This window comes from Platalea leucorodia (assembly GCF_965183815.1).
Source record: "Platalea leucorodia genome assembly, chromosome: 2".
Classification (NCBI taxonomy): domain Eukaryota; kingdom Metazoa; phylum Chordata; class Aves; order Pelecaniformes; family Threskiornithidae; genus Platalea; species Platalea leucorodia.
Genome location: NC_138824.1, coordinates 16,098,040 through 16,117,541, shown reverse-complemented (window position 1 = coordinate 16,117,541; position 19,502 = coordinate 16,098,040). Strand labels below are relative to the sequence as shown.

The following is a 19,502-nucleotide window of genomic DNA, read 5'->3' as shown; positions in this document are numbered from 1 at the left end:
TGCAGTTGTTGGGAAGTGTGTAATACTGGCAAAATGGTGACTTTGTTTTTTTTAATTAAATGAATGAAGTGAACCCCAGTCTCATAGCAACTGGCCATGATCTTGCCACTGCACTTGGCTAAGTGGGGGGATGTGTGAAGATTCATGGTGAGTTGTCTGTCCCTTCAGCTTGCATGCCCATGCTGCTTCCCAGTTCATAATCGGTTCCTAGCCCTAACAGAGCTGGATACATAAAAAATTTCTCTATGAAAGCTAATCTTTTCTTCAAATCTGTTCTTCAAATGTCAGTTAGGGTCAAGCAATCTCTGTTAAATAAAAATACAGAGTAGTACACTCCAAGTAGACTGCCAGTGAGCCAGCATTCATGAATTACTCGTCAGTGCCAAAATTGTACTATTGGACAAGTAGGAAATTAAAACCATCCCCAGATTTGTTGGAAAAAGCTTAAGTAACCACTGATAATTAGAGAAATAAATCAATGATACCTAGCAGTCTGGAAGTCTTGTGAATGACTGGTGGTTAAAAAATGGATGGAGAATATTCAAGATACTTTTGTATTAAAACTACTCTGGGCAAATCAATTAGTTTTAAAAAGGATTTATGATTTCAGGCTTTTTTTAGAGCATGCCAGTCTTAAAATCAGTAATGCTACTTACCACATATGTTGGACAGCTTTTTCAGGGTATCCATAAAGCAATTTTCTTAAATAACATTAAGCATATATAGGTAGCAGAAAGTTAGGCTGGATCCAGCACTGAAAATGGTAATGCATGAAATGAAAGGGTAAATTTTCTGTGCCATAATGGATATAACCTGGGAGAGGGTAAAGGCTATCCTGTTCCCTGACTTTGCTTGCCATGTCTGTGTAACCAAACAGAAAATATCAATAGCTTGGACATGGCACTCCGACACTGCAGTAGGGACAGGCCAATAGCAGTATCAATACAGCTCCTGTTAGAAAACATGGAAAGACCTTGTAGCTAATTTGTCTGCTTAGAGTTGACCATTAGGAGGGCACCAAAAGGAGGGATGGGAAATACAGCAGCAAACTGGACATGCCACAAACACCCCATCAGTGCTGCTGATAGATGTGTGGACCTCTGTGTCTACATTAAAGAGGAATGTTAAATCCAGCCATTCTCACCGAAGTTTACCCTTAACCACACATCAGCGTGTATGAACATGAGGTGAGTTTACAGTGTCAAACTTTTTAAACGGCACTCATTAACCTGTCCATCACACGAGCTTTTTGGTTGAACAGTGGGACTATTCTAGATTGTTGACTAGAGGACATAATGCTGTCTCTAAATCCATATTCTATCCTTTAATTCCACTTTAGCAACAGTTGAAGAATGTTAGCATGTGGAATGATGATAATATATGAAGAACTTATCTTTTATTTTGGTTTGGTAACTCTGGAGGGTGTTTTATAGAAAATTAGTTATAGATAACAAGTTTGTAGGGAAAAGAGAGATGACATGTTTGATCTGTAGAAAGGTTATTAGGCACTAAAATTGTATTACAATGCTGCAAAGAGGTGTAAATTAACTCCTGGTGTTTCAGTGTGGCAAGGCTGGTCCCTCCTACCACCATGGCCACAAGGGAAGAGGAAATGGCCTGTTCTTCCCAGGCCCTGTTCCTATTGAGCAGCCTCTTCTCTAGATTTTCCATGAAAGCTGAAGGTGCAGCTTAACTTTAATGTGTGCCAACTGTGTTGGAGAAGAGTAGGAAGCCAGTCTGCTTTTCTTCTGACAGACTTCCAGGGGAAGTGACTGGTGAATTGAAACATGCTAGACCTCCAACATGCACTGAGGAACTTGTGAAAAGCCATCCCAGAAGGTGTTGGTTGCAAGTTGTCTTTTAAATCAAAACAAGAATTGCATGTCTTCACAGTCTTGTGGAGAGGTGGGCTCCTAGGCTCAACTTCATGTTTCGTATTCCACCAATACTATTTATTCAACCATGTGTCAATGTTACCTTACAAAGCCTGGCAGCGCAATCCTGCTCTGGTACTCATCTAGCCCAAGTTTGGGTTGCAGGGTCTGTTTCAACCTTAGCACTGTTCAATGTCTTTGTCATTTTTGGCAAGCCAGGGAAAACAATGCATTGGGTATAATGCGTGCTTAATTGCTTACAGAATAAATCTTTGACTTGTTTGTTGCAACAGCTGTAACTGCTGGAAAATACTTACAGCCCTAGATCAAATGATACTGATTGTTTTAAGATTCCCGAGTCTAAATTTAGGGGTGGTTGTAGGCTTTTTCTTGTTCAATAACGTGTAATGCAGCCAAACATAGAATCTGATAATTTAAAGATGTGAGGTCATTCAGCCCATTTTTCTCTAAGAACAAGAATTTTCTGTATTGTAAATTTATTGGTTGTTCATCTAGTATCATTTTTAAATATAAGAAGCATAGGAGCATACTTTACAGGAGATTAAACCATAGACTAATAAATCACTGTCAGAAAGACATTTTTTTCTTTGATAATCAGTTTTAATTTTCCTTTTTTTAATGCCATACCATTGCCTGCAATTATATTGCTTCCTAATTTATGATAAAGTCTGTTCTCTTTGTTATGGCTGTCTCTCTCCTTCAGATATTTGCAGACTGCTCTCACACTTCTTTGCTTGTTGCTTAGTCAAGCAATGATGTCCATATTTAGCTTTTAATCTTTCCCAAAAATTCAGGCTATCCAATCCCCACAGGATTTTTTATGTTCTTTTCAAAACTCCCCCATATTTTCCCAGCTTTTTACAATGTCTCTGTGTTAGTGAAGGGAGCTGAACATGGTGGTTCCAGTGTCACAGGGCTGTGTATGTGTGGAGGGTCGCCTCCCTCAGTACCCTGCTTAGTCAGGTCTATATGGCGGTGGCCAGCTTGGTTGCCCTAACACTAGGAATGCGTCCTTTAATGTGTTTTCCTCTGTCATCTCAGTCCGTCTTTGAGTTCCCAAATTTCCTAGGTTCCTCTTTCCGCTCAGCGTGTAATTTAGGAACACATTAGGTTGCATTTTTCCAGGGTGAACTTTTACTTTGCTGGGTTGTGATAATATTTGTGATTTTTCCACGTCCTTGGTGAAGACGGCAGTACCCCCTGTTGTGTTGCCTGCAGGTTTGGACACAGCACGGTGCCCTCGGGAAGGGTGCTGGCCTTGCAGCCGTGGCTCTGGGCCAGGCTCCACCGCTGCCTGCCCTGACACCTTCCCACAGCCTCAGGCCTTCCCACCTCGAAGACAGGCACAACAAGCCTTTATAAAATGCTACGAGATTAACTTCTAAAAGGCACTACAGAGGCATGCTGTGTTGTTCCTGCTTGCAGTCTGGGACACTCTTGCCAGGGGAGTAGGCTGCATGGCCACCCTGAGACTGATGAACAAACGGGTTTGTCTGCTACACTCTTTTATTTGGATGCTTGCTTTTTCTGTGCCTGCCAGACTTACCTGAGGTCCTTTCTAGTTGAAGAAATTGTATGATTACAAAATGGACAACAGCAATCCCAGATTCCGAACCAGGAAGATGAAACGGCAAAAATCGGCTTCAGATCACGCCGAGCCACTTGCAACTGGTTTGGTGGGTGGGAGAAGGCTGGTAGCTATTCTTATCCCTCCCCTCCTCCTTGGGCTGCATCATAAGTGGAGCCCTTGGGATCTCTACTCTTCCTTTTAACAATTCTTAGTCTTATTCTGACTCTGCAGTTCCAGGCACAGGTCATCAGAGGGGTCCTTCATGCTGGAGAAGCTGGTGTGCTTGCAGGCTGGCACTGTTTGCTCAGCACATTGCTTCTAGCTTCAATGACCTTCATGCTATATACCACATTTCCAAAGGCAGTCATGGCGCTGTATAAATCTGATTTGTATTTTCTATGCCTACATCTTTATTAAATTTACAACCTTCTGTTTTTCTCTGATCACTTGATAAAGTCCATGCATGTCTTCATAATAACACAGATGACAGATATGTCACAGAGTGTTTCTGTTTTTCCTTTACACTTGCATATTCACACACACACATCTGTTATTAGTTGCAGGGTTCATGTCACTTTAGACTTGGTAGGATAAATCGTACTAGAAGATTTTTGGTTAAATGACACTGTTATATAAAATAAGCCCCTGCCTAGTGCTGAGCTTTGTGCTACTGAACTGAACACCTCCTCAAACCCAGTGCCTGGGTTGTTACCATAGTCCTTTGCCTACAACCCCCTCTCTGTTTTCCAACCCACACATTTCTCTCCATGCTGAACTGATTTTGAACATACATGCCATGCCAAAAAAATGATCTATTACATTCCCTATCTCTTGTAATACCAAGAAAAATGCAGTTATGTTTTCCTCGATTGTCAGCTTGATGACCAGTCAGTGCTTAATTAGAGAAGGTCTGAGCCTGTAACTACACAGGGTCAGATTTTGCAACTCATCTGCCGCACTGGAAGCTAAAAATAATTTTTAGATCTGTGGAATTTGCGTATCTTGTCAGATTATTTTCAGTGGAATCAAGTAACATCCAATTTTTCTGTGACCCTTGACAACAGGGTTCTTTTTATTTTAATAGTTTCTGTTCGGGGAAATATTTTAACTGTACGACTTGATGTTTTGTGGCAGACAAAACATATTTTCCAGGTCCCCTTCTTTTCTTAATGTGCAGAAGCCTTTTTTTTAATAATACTTCTGATCTTGGCAGCTATAAAAATGCTTCCTTTTAATCGATATTTGTGTCGTGCTGTATTTCTTCGGTGATGTATATATAAATACTCTGTAATGAAAGTTTCCCTCAGACTGTAGGAATCAGGCACAGTGTTGTCTCATTGCATGTTCTTAATTCTAGGCACCGTTGCTGTCCAACCATCAGTCATATGATGAAGCATAAATACAAGCTCTTGCAGGATCAGACCCTCTAATAAAGCAGTCTATGTATCCCAAATTGTCAGCAAAAACTATTAAACAGGCTGGATGTGAGCCAAAGCTTAGGCACAAGGTCAGTTGCACTCTCACGCTTTTAGCACGGCTAGTTTGGGGACAGCACGGGCCTCAGGCTGTTTCCAATATGCAGTTTGTTGTGGCCACTCTGTTTTGCGGGGTAATAGTTATGTCCTAGGACATGAGTCATGCCATGTCTGATCAATCTCTACATCATTTTATTTACTAATATAGATGTAGCCAAAAGTTCTTATATGGAGGTCAGTCTTTTCTTTCATTTTCTAGTCACTGCTTGACAGCGTGAGTGACAGAGTTAATGGCGTCTGTGAGCCCTGGGGTTCAATGTGTGCGGACTTATGGGTAATCTTAAAAGAGAATCTTATCTTTGAGAAAAAAAATAAAAGGAATAAACAAACCCTTAAACTTGGAAAAAGGGCCTAGAAAGAATGAGGCTAATTTTTCAGTTACGGTAAGGCAGGGTAAAACAACCACCTTTGGGCCACAAAAATTTATCTCACACCAAAGTCTGGCCAATAAACTTGAAACAAAAAAATGCTTGGAAGAACCTGGACGCTGTGAGGACAGGTAGTCTGACTGCTCCATATGGTTTGTGTTGCATGCTGAAGAGGCTGCTGGTGATGGACATAGGCTGCTGAAAACTTTACTTTTTCTAGAAGTGAACAGAAATTGGTAATACTGTGTAGGCATGGGTACCTAAACCAAACAGAAAGCAATTGCTGTTTTTACAGATGAGGTGAAACTTTTGCACCTGCCTGAAAATGAGATCCTTATTTCAAAATGTGCATTTTAGTATATGTCCATATTACCTCTGAGCTGCCTGTCCTCTAGGCAGGCATGATGAACACAAGGTCTTATGTGCTTATCTTATGCTTATGGTTAGCAAAGAACTTGGATATGTCGGTCATATTCTTATTCAGGCCTTCTACCTCTTTTCTGTGTATGCATGAGTTTATACAGAAAAACTGGTATTATTAAGCTCTGAAGGGAGGAAAAAAAAAAAAAAAGCAGTCAGGGCCGATAATATAAGGCAGCAGAAAATAGGACACTCTGCTCCCTATGTATGTAATTTATCTCCATCAGAAAGATGTGAAAATAAACACTCTGCTTTCCCACCTTAGCAGCAACTTTGTGCACTGGCATTGCTAGCTCAGTGCTGGTTCAGGTACATTTTCCAGGTGCATTAAGAAATAGATCAAAAGCAGAGAAAACGCTTGTAATGCCAGCAGCTGGAACCTGGAGGCTTGCACGGCTGCTGGTCTTCTGGTGGTGCAGTGGCTGTCCAGGAGGGTTTGTCATCCTGAAGAAAGATGGACAGGGTGGCCAGGAGGGCTGTATTAAAACCAGCAGTAAAAACTCAACAGACTGCAGGTTTGGTACATTAAAAATGCTGTCTGGTGTTCAGGAAGGACTCAGAGTTTTTGAACCACAGAGGAAAGTCTTTCTGCCAGAGGGTGCAAGAGCATTCTCCCTGTTTTTTCTCCCCATAAGCCTGCATTGCTGATGGACATCATAGCCTAAAAACCTGGCCTGCTCAGACCAGCACTGTGAGGCCAGGATAGCATGGGTTTGGTGCCACCTTGTTGTCTTCATAGAGTGCGTATGAAGCTACCTCCTGCAATTTGTATTGATGCTGACATCACACCCAAGTAGGTTAAAACTGGCTGTGCCTGTTGCCTGGAGAATATCCATCTTCGGTTTCCAGAAAAGCCACTTGCATCCACAGACCTCACTCTTTTCTGAGCGCGACCTTGTCCTGCACCTGTGGGAGGGTGGTGAAGACATGCAGATGTTCACACACCCCCACCAGTGCAGAGAGGCCCCACCTCTGCCCATGGTCCCCTGGGAGGTGGTGACTTGTGGTGGTGTGGTATCCCCTTGGTAGGGGAAGAGCATCTCCCCATGCCCTGGGGGAGATCTCTGTGTGTGCAGCCATAAATCACCCTGCATGCCATGCCACCGTGTCACATTGCAGATTAGTTTCATGTTTTTCTTCTTTGCTCAGCCCAGGCTCTTGGCACGCGTTCCTTTCTGAGTCCATGTGTGCTATCAAATAGAGTTTATGGCTTGTACCTTTTTCTGCATTTACATTCTTCTAAATGAAAGCTTATTTTTCTTTCCTGCCTCTGCCTCTGACCTCTGGTAGTCCCAGCATATTTCTTTGTATTAAATGGTGTTTCAACTTCTTTTTTTTTTTTTTCCAACTTTATTTTTTTTTCCAGCTTCAACTTCTGTGACATTTTCCAGCTCATTAGTATAAAACTGAAATAAACTGTTCATCTTGATTTTCATTGCTTGAAAAATATTTAGGCTATTATAATTCTACAGCCATCATTAGTCTATTTGGTTATGCTTGTATTTAGTCAGAATTTAAATAAAATGTGTCGCACACTAATTCTGACCCAGTACACACCTTCCTGGTCCTGAGATCATGGTCTCACTTTGGTATTTAGAAGGATTTCCCAGGCTGGCTTTTGGTAAGCTGATCCCAAAACTGATAACATGGTTTAGTCAGATTGTTTACAAAAATGTGGCAAATGTAAAGTGTTTTCTTTTTACCTAGTCTTCATACTGGGGCTGGAAGTCCAGTCTGAATAGTTTTCTTTTCCTTACTCTAGCTGTTTGATGACACTTAATTTAAAGGAAATTCCCAATAAGCAGTATCCCATGCTGTTTGTAATAAATCAACTGCTTTTGATCCCATCAAAAACCTGGAAAAGCTAAGAGAAAATGGTTCTTGTATTCTTCAGGGATTATGTATTCTTGCTATTTTTATGATTATTGTTATCATCTTAGAAAGTTTGTATAGCAGTCCTTTTTTGTTGTCCTAAAAAATGCAATGCCTTCCAGTCAAAGCAGGAGGGTGAAGAAATTGTTTTGCTTTGCGTTATCTGTGAAACATAACACATGCTCTTGCTGCATGCTTACTGCAGAATTAAATGACATCCTCTGGGAGAGAGCTCAAAACCAAATGGATCCTTCACAAAAATCAATAGGCTGGGATTGCTGCTAGGACAGCTAATGTCCCTTACCGGTACCTTTTTACATTGTGTCCTCAGCTTTGGAATTAAATTTGCTTAGCTCCATTAGAGTTTTTCATTATTATTATTATTCCTGCCATGTTTCTCCCAAATCACACCTGAAAATGTGAGCGTGCATGTCAGAGCACTTAGCAGATCCTCCTAGTAGAACAACAGAAAACTTGGAATATTAAATGAAATTAGGCTATATTTGTTAATGATTATTTTCCACTGATTATAGAGCATGCTTAGATCTATAAAAAATAAGTAGAAGCACAAGTGGAAAGAAGACAGAAAATTAATAGCTAGCTCCTAGGAGGCTTTCTTTCATTAATATTTTTCCTTCTACCCCTAGTACTGGGGCCTCTCAGTACATTCCTGTTTGGTATGAGTCACACCGAGGAGGACCTGAAATAACCAGCTGTCACTGCCTTCTGTTAACTCTGAAAGACTTTTTTGCCCACCTGGACACTGCCGGGCCAGTGAAGTGTCAGCTTTTTCAGTTTTGCTCAGGGCAGATTCACCTATTACCAGGGAGGCTGCTTCCAAGAACCTGTCAGTCAGCGTGGCAGAAGTTCACCAAAGTCCTCTCAAGGGCACTGGACTCTGACCTGGGAGCGAGTTTTTGGCTCCTGGGGTCACTCCTCCCAAGCTCTTTTCCACCTGGCAGCTCCCTGACACCATTTTGATGTGCAGCATCGCACTGACCAGGGACCCCTCTTGATGTCCACTCCCCGCCACCCTGGCAGAGCCGGCATTGGGCATCAGAGTGGGACCAGCAAGCTCTACAAAATGGGCCGGCACTGTGGCTCAGGTGTGCTTAGACACTGAACCAAGGTGAGCAAGGAGCCCGATTGCCTTCAGCACCCTCCACTGTCACTGCCAAGAGATGGGCACTGCAGACCATAAGGCACGGAGAGTCACCGCTGAAAGCAAGTATCCCTTTCTATACAATAGTAACATAAAGGGAGTGGGAAGCAGCCGCAGTCTTAGCTTAACGCACCTGGCTTGCATCCCTGGATAGTGGTAAGTGAGCCAGGGCTCACGTGGAAATGGCAAATGCAGTGGCAATCTATAACCTCAATGGCAGGAGAGTGGCCAGGGCAACTGCATGCTCATTAGTCTGACCTAGAAAGCTGACAGGGCACTTGTCAGCAGAGAAGGTGGTTAAAGATATAGGAAACTAGAAAATAACTCCACATCTCTTTATCAAAGGAGTTCATGCCAGACTGGAGGATAGTCTTGAGAGGAAAGAAATGTTGTATAGCAAATCTAATTGGACTTCAGAGGAGCATCTCACCCAGTGCCACGAAGGAAACAATAACTTACGCTGGAGGAGATGGCAATTAATAAAAGAGCCATGAGGCAGTCAAAGGGGAGACAGTGTGCTGTAATGCAAAAGAGAGTATCCAGCCAGGGAGAGCTCGCTAATGGGAGTTTCTAAAAGGTTGGTCTTATGATCGGTTTTATTTTCAGGTTTTTTTAGGGACCTGAGCACAACCTGTCAGAGTAGCATTTTAATGGCTTTTGCAGCACACACAGAGCTGAAGTGCATTGCTCATGAATGGGAAAATCAGAGTATCGGAGAGAACTGGGTGACCTTGAGCACCAGAGAATTGATTTGCAGTGAAATGCAACAGCCCAAAAAGAGCAAAGAGGTCACTCATGTGGAGATTAATAACAAAAACATTTGCTGTTAAATGGCATCTCACTGATTAGCAAAGAAGGGAGAAGAAAGTTTCTGGGTGTACTAGGCATAGGACCAATGAGGCGGTAGTTGCATCTTTTCTGGAATACTTTGTACAGTTTTGGTCCCCATAGCACAGAGCAACCACATCTTTCTTGGACTGTGTTCAGGGAACAGCTACAGGACAGTCGGGGGAAAAGAGGACATTTCTTACTGAGGGCCAAGACAACTTGGCTTTCTTAGTGTAATAAAATGGATGCTGAGAGGAGATATAACATCTCTTCAGAAGTACTGCAGGAAGCAAACTTGGGAGAGGAAGAAAAGGACAAAGCTGGCACTTACATAAGTGCAATAAAGATAAATTTAGCTTGGAAACAGCCAACCAGTCTGAGGGTTCTGAAGTGACGGCCTGGAAGAGCCTTTCAAGTTTTGTGTCCCAGTGTTTAATTGCAGAAGTAAAATCTACTATTCAGGTAAAAATGGCAAAGGAGGGATTGCAGAGTATTTACAATGAATGTTAGTTGATTTATATTCTGTTTACAATTGCTTAACTGCAGTATGCACCAGAGTAGCTATTAGCAAACAAAATCCTTTGTACATGGAGATACAAGGAGAGGCCACTGTGATAAATAGAAAAATGAAAAGTAATGCACAATTTGCACAGCATGGCCTTGAAGTCCTGTGCACTCTCTTGTGGGTATGTGCATCAAACGAGGTGCTCGTGGGCAGTGTAGTGTTAGATGACATCTGATTTTTCAAAGGCATAGCTATCGTCTCATTTCAGCAAGTATTGTCTGACCTTTTAGAGAGATCATTTAAATGTCAGTGTCTTGGGCACTCTTATAATATGCACCCAGCAATGCCTAATTCCAAAACTAGGTGAAGGATGACGAGAAGTATTGACCAAACATAACTGTTATTAAATATATTTTCTGCTTCAGTTTTACTTCAACTTTTCATAAATAAATGTATCAAACTGCAGTTAACCTAAATCATTATTACAGCCTTAAACTTTTGAAATTTTAAGTATCTTGTGCTTCCCACTCAGTTAGAGCTAGTAAATGTGTCAGAACAAATCAAGAGTGATTTTATGTCATTTTGCACTAGTATTAACTTAGTCATAACTGATGAGGCTCTAGCTACTGATATGTAGTGGCAATTGGGCTTCAGAAACTCAATTTATGTCTTTTTTAAAGGGCAAGAATCATACTATCACATTTGGGATCAGACACTTTGGTGGCTGTCTAACCTTTTGTTACTGACTTCGGAATAGTGGTGTCATGGATGGCCTGCCTTTATGGGACTACACCAAAAAACAGAAAGGAAAATTCAATAGGGTTAAAGTTATTTGTTCATTTTTTTATCTGTTCCAGTAATAGTTGTCATTAGTGGTAAATATGCTTGTACTTCCAGTTTGAATATTACTGCCTTCAGATTACAGCCACCTGATTTTGTTAAATGCTTGCACTGCTAGATAAAAGAGCTTGTTAACATTGGTAATGGCCTCTTGTAGCTAACTACAAGTTATTATCTGGAAAGACAAGGTTAAAGTACCTCTAAACTTCTCTAAAGACACTGGCCTCCATTTAATCTTTCATTGCAAGGCATGATTTCCAGATTACAAATAATCATTGCTGCATGGTTTCCAAATTCAACATCTTTTATTTTAAAGCCTGGTCACCAGAACTGAACAGAGCAGTGGTTTGGCCATTACTGTAGGTAAAAAAAATGCAGCCTCTGACTTCCTAGTGAGTAGCCTTCTGTAGGAAAAGAGGTATCTTTCAGCATCCTTAGGACAAGTGGTAAAAAATACCATTCTGATATGAAAATGAAGCCTAGCAATGTGATGTATTCAAAGTATGGTAAAAGAAAAAGGTATTGCAAAGTGCACATCTCTATACGTTTATTAATCTTTAAGAATGGAAATTGGAGTATACTAAAATGTCACATGAGAAATTGTAATTAATCAGTGGAAGTGTACAACTTGAGTATTTATCACAGCATTTTTTTTAAATGGAACTATAACTTTTCTTTTCCCTCTTACTTACGTAACACTGTTGCTGTTACACAGTGTGTTCTGAGTTTGGGTTTTATTTGCTTGAAATACCTGTTGCTTTGTGTATAAAATGTAATATCTATAAATCCAATGTTCAGAGAAAATATTGATACTATTGCTTGCTACAGGGAAAAAAAAGAAAGACCTTATTTCCAGCTTATTATAATTTATTATTACTAGCTACGAGTTTATCTGCTTATCAGCTACTTGTCCGCAAACAGCTCTGAATGCAATAGATGCATGTTGACTACTGTTCAAAAATAGCTATCATTGAGTTTCCTTTTATTAATTTAGGTGTTAGGATAATTTCATCTCTTTTTCTTCAGGTTATAATTTACCCTAGGTTTTCCTTACAGACCTTCTACTGTGCTGGTCCCTAATTCATATGTTCCAGTGAAACATTCCAACTTCTTTTTGTTTCTGCACTGGACCTGTTTGAACATGCCCCATTTCACCTCTGATTTGGTTTTGCAGAATCTCCTTTGTGCCTCAGTACATCCCTTAGCCCTATTCCTCTGCAAACTTCTAGAAGCTGCTTCTCTGTCGTATAGTTTATAGCTATGGCATCTAGATACCACAAATGAGGTGACCACAGACAGAGCCCAACACATTCATCTTCTCTATGTTCATTTTTCCTTAAATTTTCTTTCTTCCTCTTTCTCAGGTTTACTTGCCCCAAGAACATGCTTGCATTTTTAGCTTTCCCGCTCACTTCTCTTCCACTCCCATGACAAGGTCACAGTAGAGAAGGTTGCTCCTTCAGGAGAGGACCTTATTAAACTTGGTAGGCACTAAATGTCAGTCTAGGATGCTGTCTGGGCTCTTCTTAACCACAACTCTTTTGTGAACCCTTCCTGCTCCCTGAAGTGGAGCGCATCACCTCAGCTTTTGTTAGCCATAGTTTATAGTTGTTTTGGCACATAAACAATCTTTTACCAAACCTAATCCAATTACCCCAGGGACCTGTGGATTAGGAGAAAGAATTCAGAGAGGAGCTTACAGAGATATGGGGCTCCTTCTTTTCACTGGAGAGAGCTGCTAGTGTGTTGTGCCCGTCTTGTGGCAGTTATTGCCTATCCCAGGCATCATGCCTCATAGATGTCAAGCACCAAGATGACAAAAGACTGGACTGCAGTGGTAAAGTATGTAAAAAAATGATGAATCCCAGAAATGTTAGAAAATGCTTCTTGCTTTTAATTTGAGGACCAGGCAGTAATTCAGCACGGCTGGGAGGACTCACATGTTTTGCCATATTTGTGGTACAGCAAAGTGAGTCATGGACAACATGCTTCTCAAACTGGCGAGCTTCCCAGCCTCATCCCTGGTGTCTTCCTGATGCCTCCCTGTTCCTACTGGCCCTGCCAAACCCCATGGCTTGAGCTCAGCAGAGCCTGTGCTGCTGCAGGTCATGGACCCCCAGGCTGCAAACCATCTTCCTCAGCAACCAGTGCTATCTGGCTCTGCAATCTCATGTATCCTTGATAGCAGTGATTTGCCTCATGATCTCCACTTGTGAAAGCCCTAGCTGAAACAAAGAGTATTCCCCGTGACTCCTTGTCACTTATTGGAGATCAGTGGTGGGAGACAGGCTATAGACAAAGTCAGTCTGTGAAGGAGAGAGTAGCTTATCTTTGTCTGAAACAGAGCCAAGGACAATATATCAATGTCCATACATATTTAACTCTAAGGACTGACTCAGGATTTGTCGTGCTGAAGTGTAATTTTGGAAGTTGAGGTATGGAAGTCATTTTTCTTCAATAAAAGTAGCTGCTATCAGAAGGTGGTTGGTAGCCCTGTTGCTTTGCCTGTATTTTTGCTGCTTGTAGAACGGTTAATGCAATACTTTGCTGAAGTCTCATGTAACGTTGTTATGTTACCATGACACACATACGAAAATAAAAGCACTGTTGTCAGGGTGATGTAGTCAAATTGTTACCACCCTGTTTTTCCAGTATTCAGTTAAAAAAGATGTAATTTTTTTTTTTTTTATGTTTTAACTAAAAGTTGTAATGTTATTTTAAGTAATGGAGAAAACAATAGCCAAGTGATCATATGCAAATTCATATAAACAAGGTAGTATGAATTGCATAGATAGATAGCACTAAAATAGATTTGTCCTTCAGGTTCTGCTAGGGACAATGGTGAAAAAGGAGGAGAGGGTTTTGTAATGATGAGAACCACTTTGATATTATTACTTGAAATAGCTACAAGCAGAAGACATAGATAATAATAATCTTCAAACTGTAGAGGTTGAAAGCTCCGAGAAGCCAAGAATGGCTACTGCTGCCTTGAGTGATGGTGGAACAAAGCCATATAGTTGTGAATAGTTTATGCAGATGAAATATAATCACAGAGTCAAAATGTGCAGTCATCAGGTTTGAGATCCAAGAAGCAGGTGGTACACATCTATCTCAGGGTTTTGGAGGGGTTCCCTGGCATCAACCGTCTCAAAGAATCATAGGCTAAAGAAACACTTTTGATGTCTACAATTAGATAACACAAGGGGACCGTCACTTCAAACACAAAATTATTCCTTGTCTATGGTCTTCTCCAGACATTCAATGAGGCAGATTGTTCCTGTTTTAAAACAATGCCTCAGAACTCAATGCCACTTTTTTCTGGAAGTGCTAAATGGAAGCTAATGACAGAGAGGAAATTATTTCCAAGTTTTGCAACTGGCAACCATTACCAGAGGATCCATGAGCTTTTCAAATCCATTTTTATGTACTTCAAATCATGGCTTGTCAAGAACTGGGCAACCAAACCTGTAGAGAATGTGGCCAAGGTAGCCCACTGTTCCTGAATTATTTATGACCTGATTGTAGCATTTGCATATCTCTTTACTGTTTATAAAAAAAATCTGCATTAAAAATTTCACCAATAATGTTTTGCTTCTGTATTCCTAGAAGAAAATGACCCCTTTAATTATTAATGTTTTAATAGCCCTGCAGTTTCAGTGGTCACTTAGTGACACTATAGTGTGATGAGGTTTCTTAACTTCTACTAATCTTAAGTACTGAAGAAATCACTACAGTTTTGCTGCCTCAAATTTGAGAGAAAGGAACGTTTTAAGGAAGAATAAACAGTAACAATATTGAATAAACAATCCTGTGACATTTGAATATTTTTCTATAGCAAATGAAAAACATTAAAATACCATGTATATTGAGTCTGAACCTGAAAGTGGCTCTGTTCCTTCTTGACTAAAGGAAAATTTTATTGATGAATTAGCAGATTATGTGATGAATTTTCTCTTTTGCATTCCTAAGAAATAACTGAATATATGCATCTAAGTATGGTCCAATGCTGCATTGAGTCTAGAGAGTATCAGCTAAGCAGCTACCCTTCCATTTTCCTTTTCAATCACCAGTTTAAAAAATGTATAGCAGATACTGAGTCAGTGTAAAATGGTGAGCCCAGGCATTGATCCATCTTCTTTAAATCCTTTCATTATAAATTCTGTTATTAGAAATTAAAATCTTGGTGTGCTGTCACTTCAGTCCACTTTCCTTACCTGCCTATTCATGCCGATCATTAGCTATTCACTGCATGTGTGTGTTTAATAACCATTCTGTAATGCTGCCTTTTTTTTTTCCATTTTTCATGGTTTAATTATTCCAGCTGGAAATTAGTAAAACTGCCAAAAGATTAAAGAAATGGCTTCTTCATAATTTAAGTAATGATTGCCCATCAGTTATCAGACAAGCAGATTGGGATTCTAGTGACCACATGTCAATATCTACAATTTTGACATCTGTATCTACACTAGTCCTCCCAGGCTCCCTTTATAGACAATGGGGGGAAAAAAGCATTTTTAGGATGCAGTGTCATCCCAAATTGAGCTTCTGAAATAGATCAGATGATGTGCACCCTAAAAATGCTAGTTTTAGTTGACTGTAAATGAAAACAAGAGCGACTAGATTAGATGTTTGCTTTGTAGATGTCCAAAGGTCGATGAGATGAATCCCATCCCTGTGCTCAAATTAATCATAAATGCCATGCAGTTTTGTGCGATGACACTTCTAATGTGAATGTACTGTGGCTGTGTTTTTTGATGTAAAGGACAATAATAATAATAATAATAATACCTATCCTTGCCCCAGCAAGCTTACAAGGAGCTAGTTTATAAACAATGAAAATGGAGGAACCTGGATGCAAGTAGCACTATTTAGGAATGACACATGGTAAGGGCCTCTTGCATTAAAGAGGGTTGAAAAAGGTGACAGATGTTGAATGCTGAGACATTTTTTAGGTTCTGCAGTTAATTTGGGACATTGCCTTAATGGTGATTTTTCCTGTGGGTTTTTCCCCTTAGGATGATTTCCAGCATGCAGCCTCAGAAACCAACTGGGAGTCAGTCACAAGCTCTGTCTCAGTAAGTAATTTGTTAATATTTTGCCCATGGATGGATTAATAGGATGACTTGAATTGAACTCACTAAAATGGCACGTACACAGAAGAACCATGTATTCACCTTTGGCAGAGGGTGAAATAAGTGTTTATCCAACTCATACTGGAGTTAAGTAGTGTGTTTTTAAGGAAAAAAGATTCAGGATATGCCATCAGCTGTTGTAACCACGTGAGATGATAGCCACTGGGAAACATTTCTTGCTTTCAAACTCATTCTGCCAAGATGAAAATACAAAATAAACTCCTTAAAATTTTCAGTTGTAAAATGTCTTGACCTAAATAGAGGACTATAAAATGAGAACTATAAACAGGCTGGCAGGAAAATGGATCTAGCTTTTCATTGTCAATATTGAGATTTTTTTTAAGTATTTGTAATAAAATATTGTATCTGAATTCTCCATATTCAGCAGTGAAATGCGACTTGGAAAAAAAAAAAAGAAAGAAAACAAGTAATCCAGTATAAAATTTTATTTTTCTCTTCATTATATTTGATTTGTGTCATTGGCCAAAAATCTGTCCTCTCTTTCATTTCCCAAGTTAAATTCTGGGGAATTGCAATGTAGCATCAGAATTTGTAATACGGGCAGTCCTCTTCTGTGTGCACTGCTGGCTTGTCAGCACCATGCCACAGCTCTTATAAACGCCTCTTAAAACACATGAGACAAGGATAAGCGCTCAAAGCAGACTTGAGAGGAGTGCTTGGAGCATTCATGGAAGAGGGTTTAGTGATGGCACCTTTGTTACAGTCGCTGCCAGGAGTTGCCAGTGGAGGAGCAGTAAATAAAATATGGGTAAATTCTACTGATTAGTGTCCAAGCCAGGCAGCGAGTAGAGAGAAAATTCTGTATTGCCAAAATTAGAAGAGGTTAAGCCAATCTTGTGTTTATCCTTGAGTTTGCAAATAACGCCTGCCCTTCATGATACGATGCATTGATAGCCTTGAACTAATTGTGCTGAAAGACCTGAGTAGTAGCGTTAGCAAAGCTGAGATCTACTGGATGTGCCAAGCAGGAGATGCTAGAACAGTATTTTACTGAAAGACATAAACTAATTTTTCATTCTAATATGGGTTTGGAAAAAAAATCCATGTGATTGATAGAATATTTTGTTTAAAAATATGGTAGGCTGATGTTTGAAAATGTAAGCCTAGGGCTCCCTCATCAGGTAACGATGAAAATGAGATCAAGTATACGGTAAACGCCATGTTAGTTATCTTCCTTAACATCATAAGGCGTACAATACGCCAAACAATAATCTAGTATTCTTTTTATATCGAAAAAAAAGTTTATTTATCTTTCACATCTATTTGTTTCTGAAAAGTTGTTGTTAATGTGTTACAGGTAGGGAAGTTCAGTACAAATATTACAGGTAGCAAGCTGATGCCCAAGATCACATGGAAACCTACAGTTAAACCAGTAGCAGAACCCCAGTTTCATTGGTTTTCCCATGCCATCCCCTATCTAATAAAACATACCTTCTTCCACTGGGCATGCATTGCACCCACTAGGCCTTTCTTATCCTCAAGGAAAATAAGGTAGAGACATTGAGTAATTTTTCCCAAAGGCACCAAGGAAAAAGTCTGAGGACATCCGAATTCTTCAGGAGAGAAACATTCAGGGATTCTGCTGTGGTCCTGAGGGGCAGAAGGAAAAACTCAGACCTGTCAGTTGCTGACAAGTTGACATACTGTTCTGCTGATACTCAGTTAGCATGGCAGATCTAAGTTTTGCCCCTCAAACCCACAGGCAACCCAAAGACTCATTTTAGGATCTGGATACATTACAACTCTCAGAATGGAAGTTTGAGGGTGAGCAAATTTATTCTTCCTTGTCTGATGTCATATCACAGAAACATATTTCTTGTTGTGTTTTTTTTGTTGTTTTTTTTTTTTTTTTGTCAGAAAGCTAAAACCAATACTTCTGCCCTTAAACCAGCATTGCAAACCCAGAAAAAAAAAAAAGGAAACAAAATTCCATTATTTGTTAAGTAATGTTATGACCAACAAACAACTGTGGTGCACATTGAACTGCCTGTCATCTTCACAATGCAGTTAGAAAATACAAAAGAATGGCACAATAGAAATTAAGGGTAAAAGCACTGACAAAAAAGATACCTTTGTGCCCCATGAAATTATAAATGCATTCAGTGCTTTTAAGAAACGTAGAAGAGGTACATAATGTGGAAAATCTTTGCTCTTCACTGCTTCTTGCATTTCACTCTTCCTCTTGCCCTCTCTTTGGATGTGATCTCAGAAGCCAGATTATGATGAGCACAAGCTCTTCTAAAGCTAGCGCCTTGTTCTTGGCAGGACAAAAGACAGGCAGTTGGGTTGGCAGCTTTGAAGTTGCTTTTGGGCCTGTCACATGATGTCGCTGCCAGTAGGTTATCTGAGCTGTGGAAATAATTCCTCTTGACTTGGCTGTCACTGAGAAAAAGTTAAGCTTTCTTCTGTGTGTGAACGAGGTTGCACAAATCTCTTGAGTAGGAGATCTTATATGAAAAGAAAATGGGGAATCCCTGCTGCCTGTATGAGTTTGAAATGCCCTGCAAATTCACAGCCTGACATGCAGTTCTGTAATGAAATGCACAGTTGAACACGTGAAAAAAAAACCTCTCGCATTGTCTAAGCCACACACCTATGGCCTGATTTTTATGCTGCTGTTTCTTCGGCATCCTTGCACCGTCTCCCTCACTTTTGAAAGGTAATCGGGGACTGACATTTCCCTGTTGGGCTGCAGTCACAGACGAGCCATGAGTTCCACTGAGCTCTCCTCAATAAGCAAGTAGCATCTGGGTGCATTTTTCTTTTGTAACCTCAATAACTGCATTAGCACACTGCATGATACTCACCTACAGCACAGTCTTTCCTGCAGCATTGCTTTAGGTAACAACGCTGTGTTCACTTTGCTGGTGTGAGCTTTTCATCTCCTGGGTCTCCCATCTCTTTGACAATCTCTATTCCAAGCCACTTAGAAGTCAGGAGAGATGCTTTGAGGTATGCTTTCCCTTTTAGTGGGTCATGAATTTTTACAGCCATCTGCACTGTGTCTTATTTAGCACTGCATGGTGGAGGCATTGCAGTCACAAGTGGGCCCTCTGAAACTTCTTGTGCTGTTGGCAATAAGCAGTAAAACGCATCTACGCTTCCTTGACCGCACTACTGTAATGTTTTCTATTATTTCTTCTCTTTCTTGTTTTTAATAATTTCGACTGTCCATACATTCAGCAAACATATGCAGTAAAATTAAAGGATTATTAATTTTGCAATGTAACTTAAAGATAAAAGTTTTATTTCAAAAGACATACGTACTTTAAAACTATTTTAGTAAGCACTGAAGGACACAATCCTACAAACAAGTGAGTAACTTTACTCAAATGAGTTGGCCTTTCCGTCACT

At 40.2% G+C, this 19,502-nt stretch overlaps 1 protein-coding gene across 2 annotated transcripts in view; it reads left to right on the top strand.

Moving 5' to 3' along the window:
• Positions 1–19,502, top strand: part of PDGFD (platelet derived growth factor D) — a 143,893-nt gene that overhangs the window by 97,289 nt on the left and 27,102 nt on the right. For both annotated transcript variants that reach the window (XM_082333288.1, XM_082333287.1), the window contains exon 4: positions 16,011–16,070. In XM_082333288.1, the coding sequence (XP_082189414.1) occupies positions 16,011–16,070 (60 nt within the window). The remainder of the gene's footprint in view (positions 1–16,010; positions 16,071–19,502) is intronic.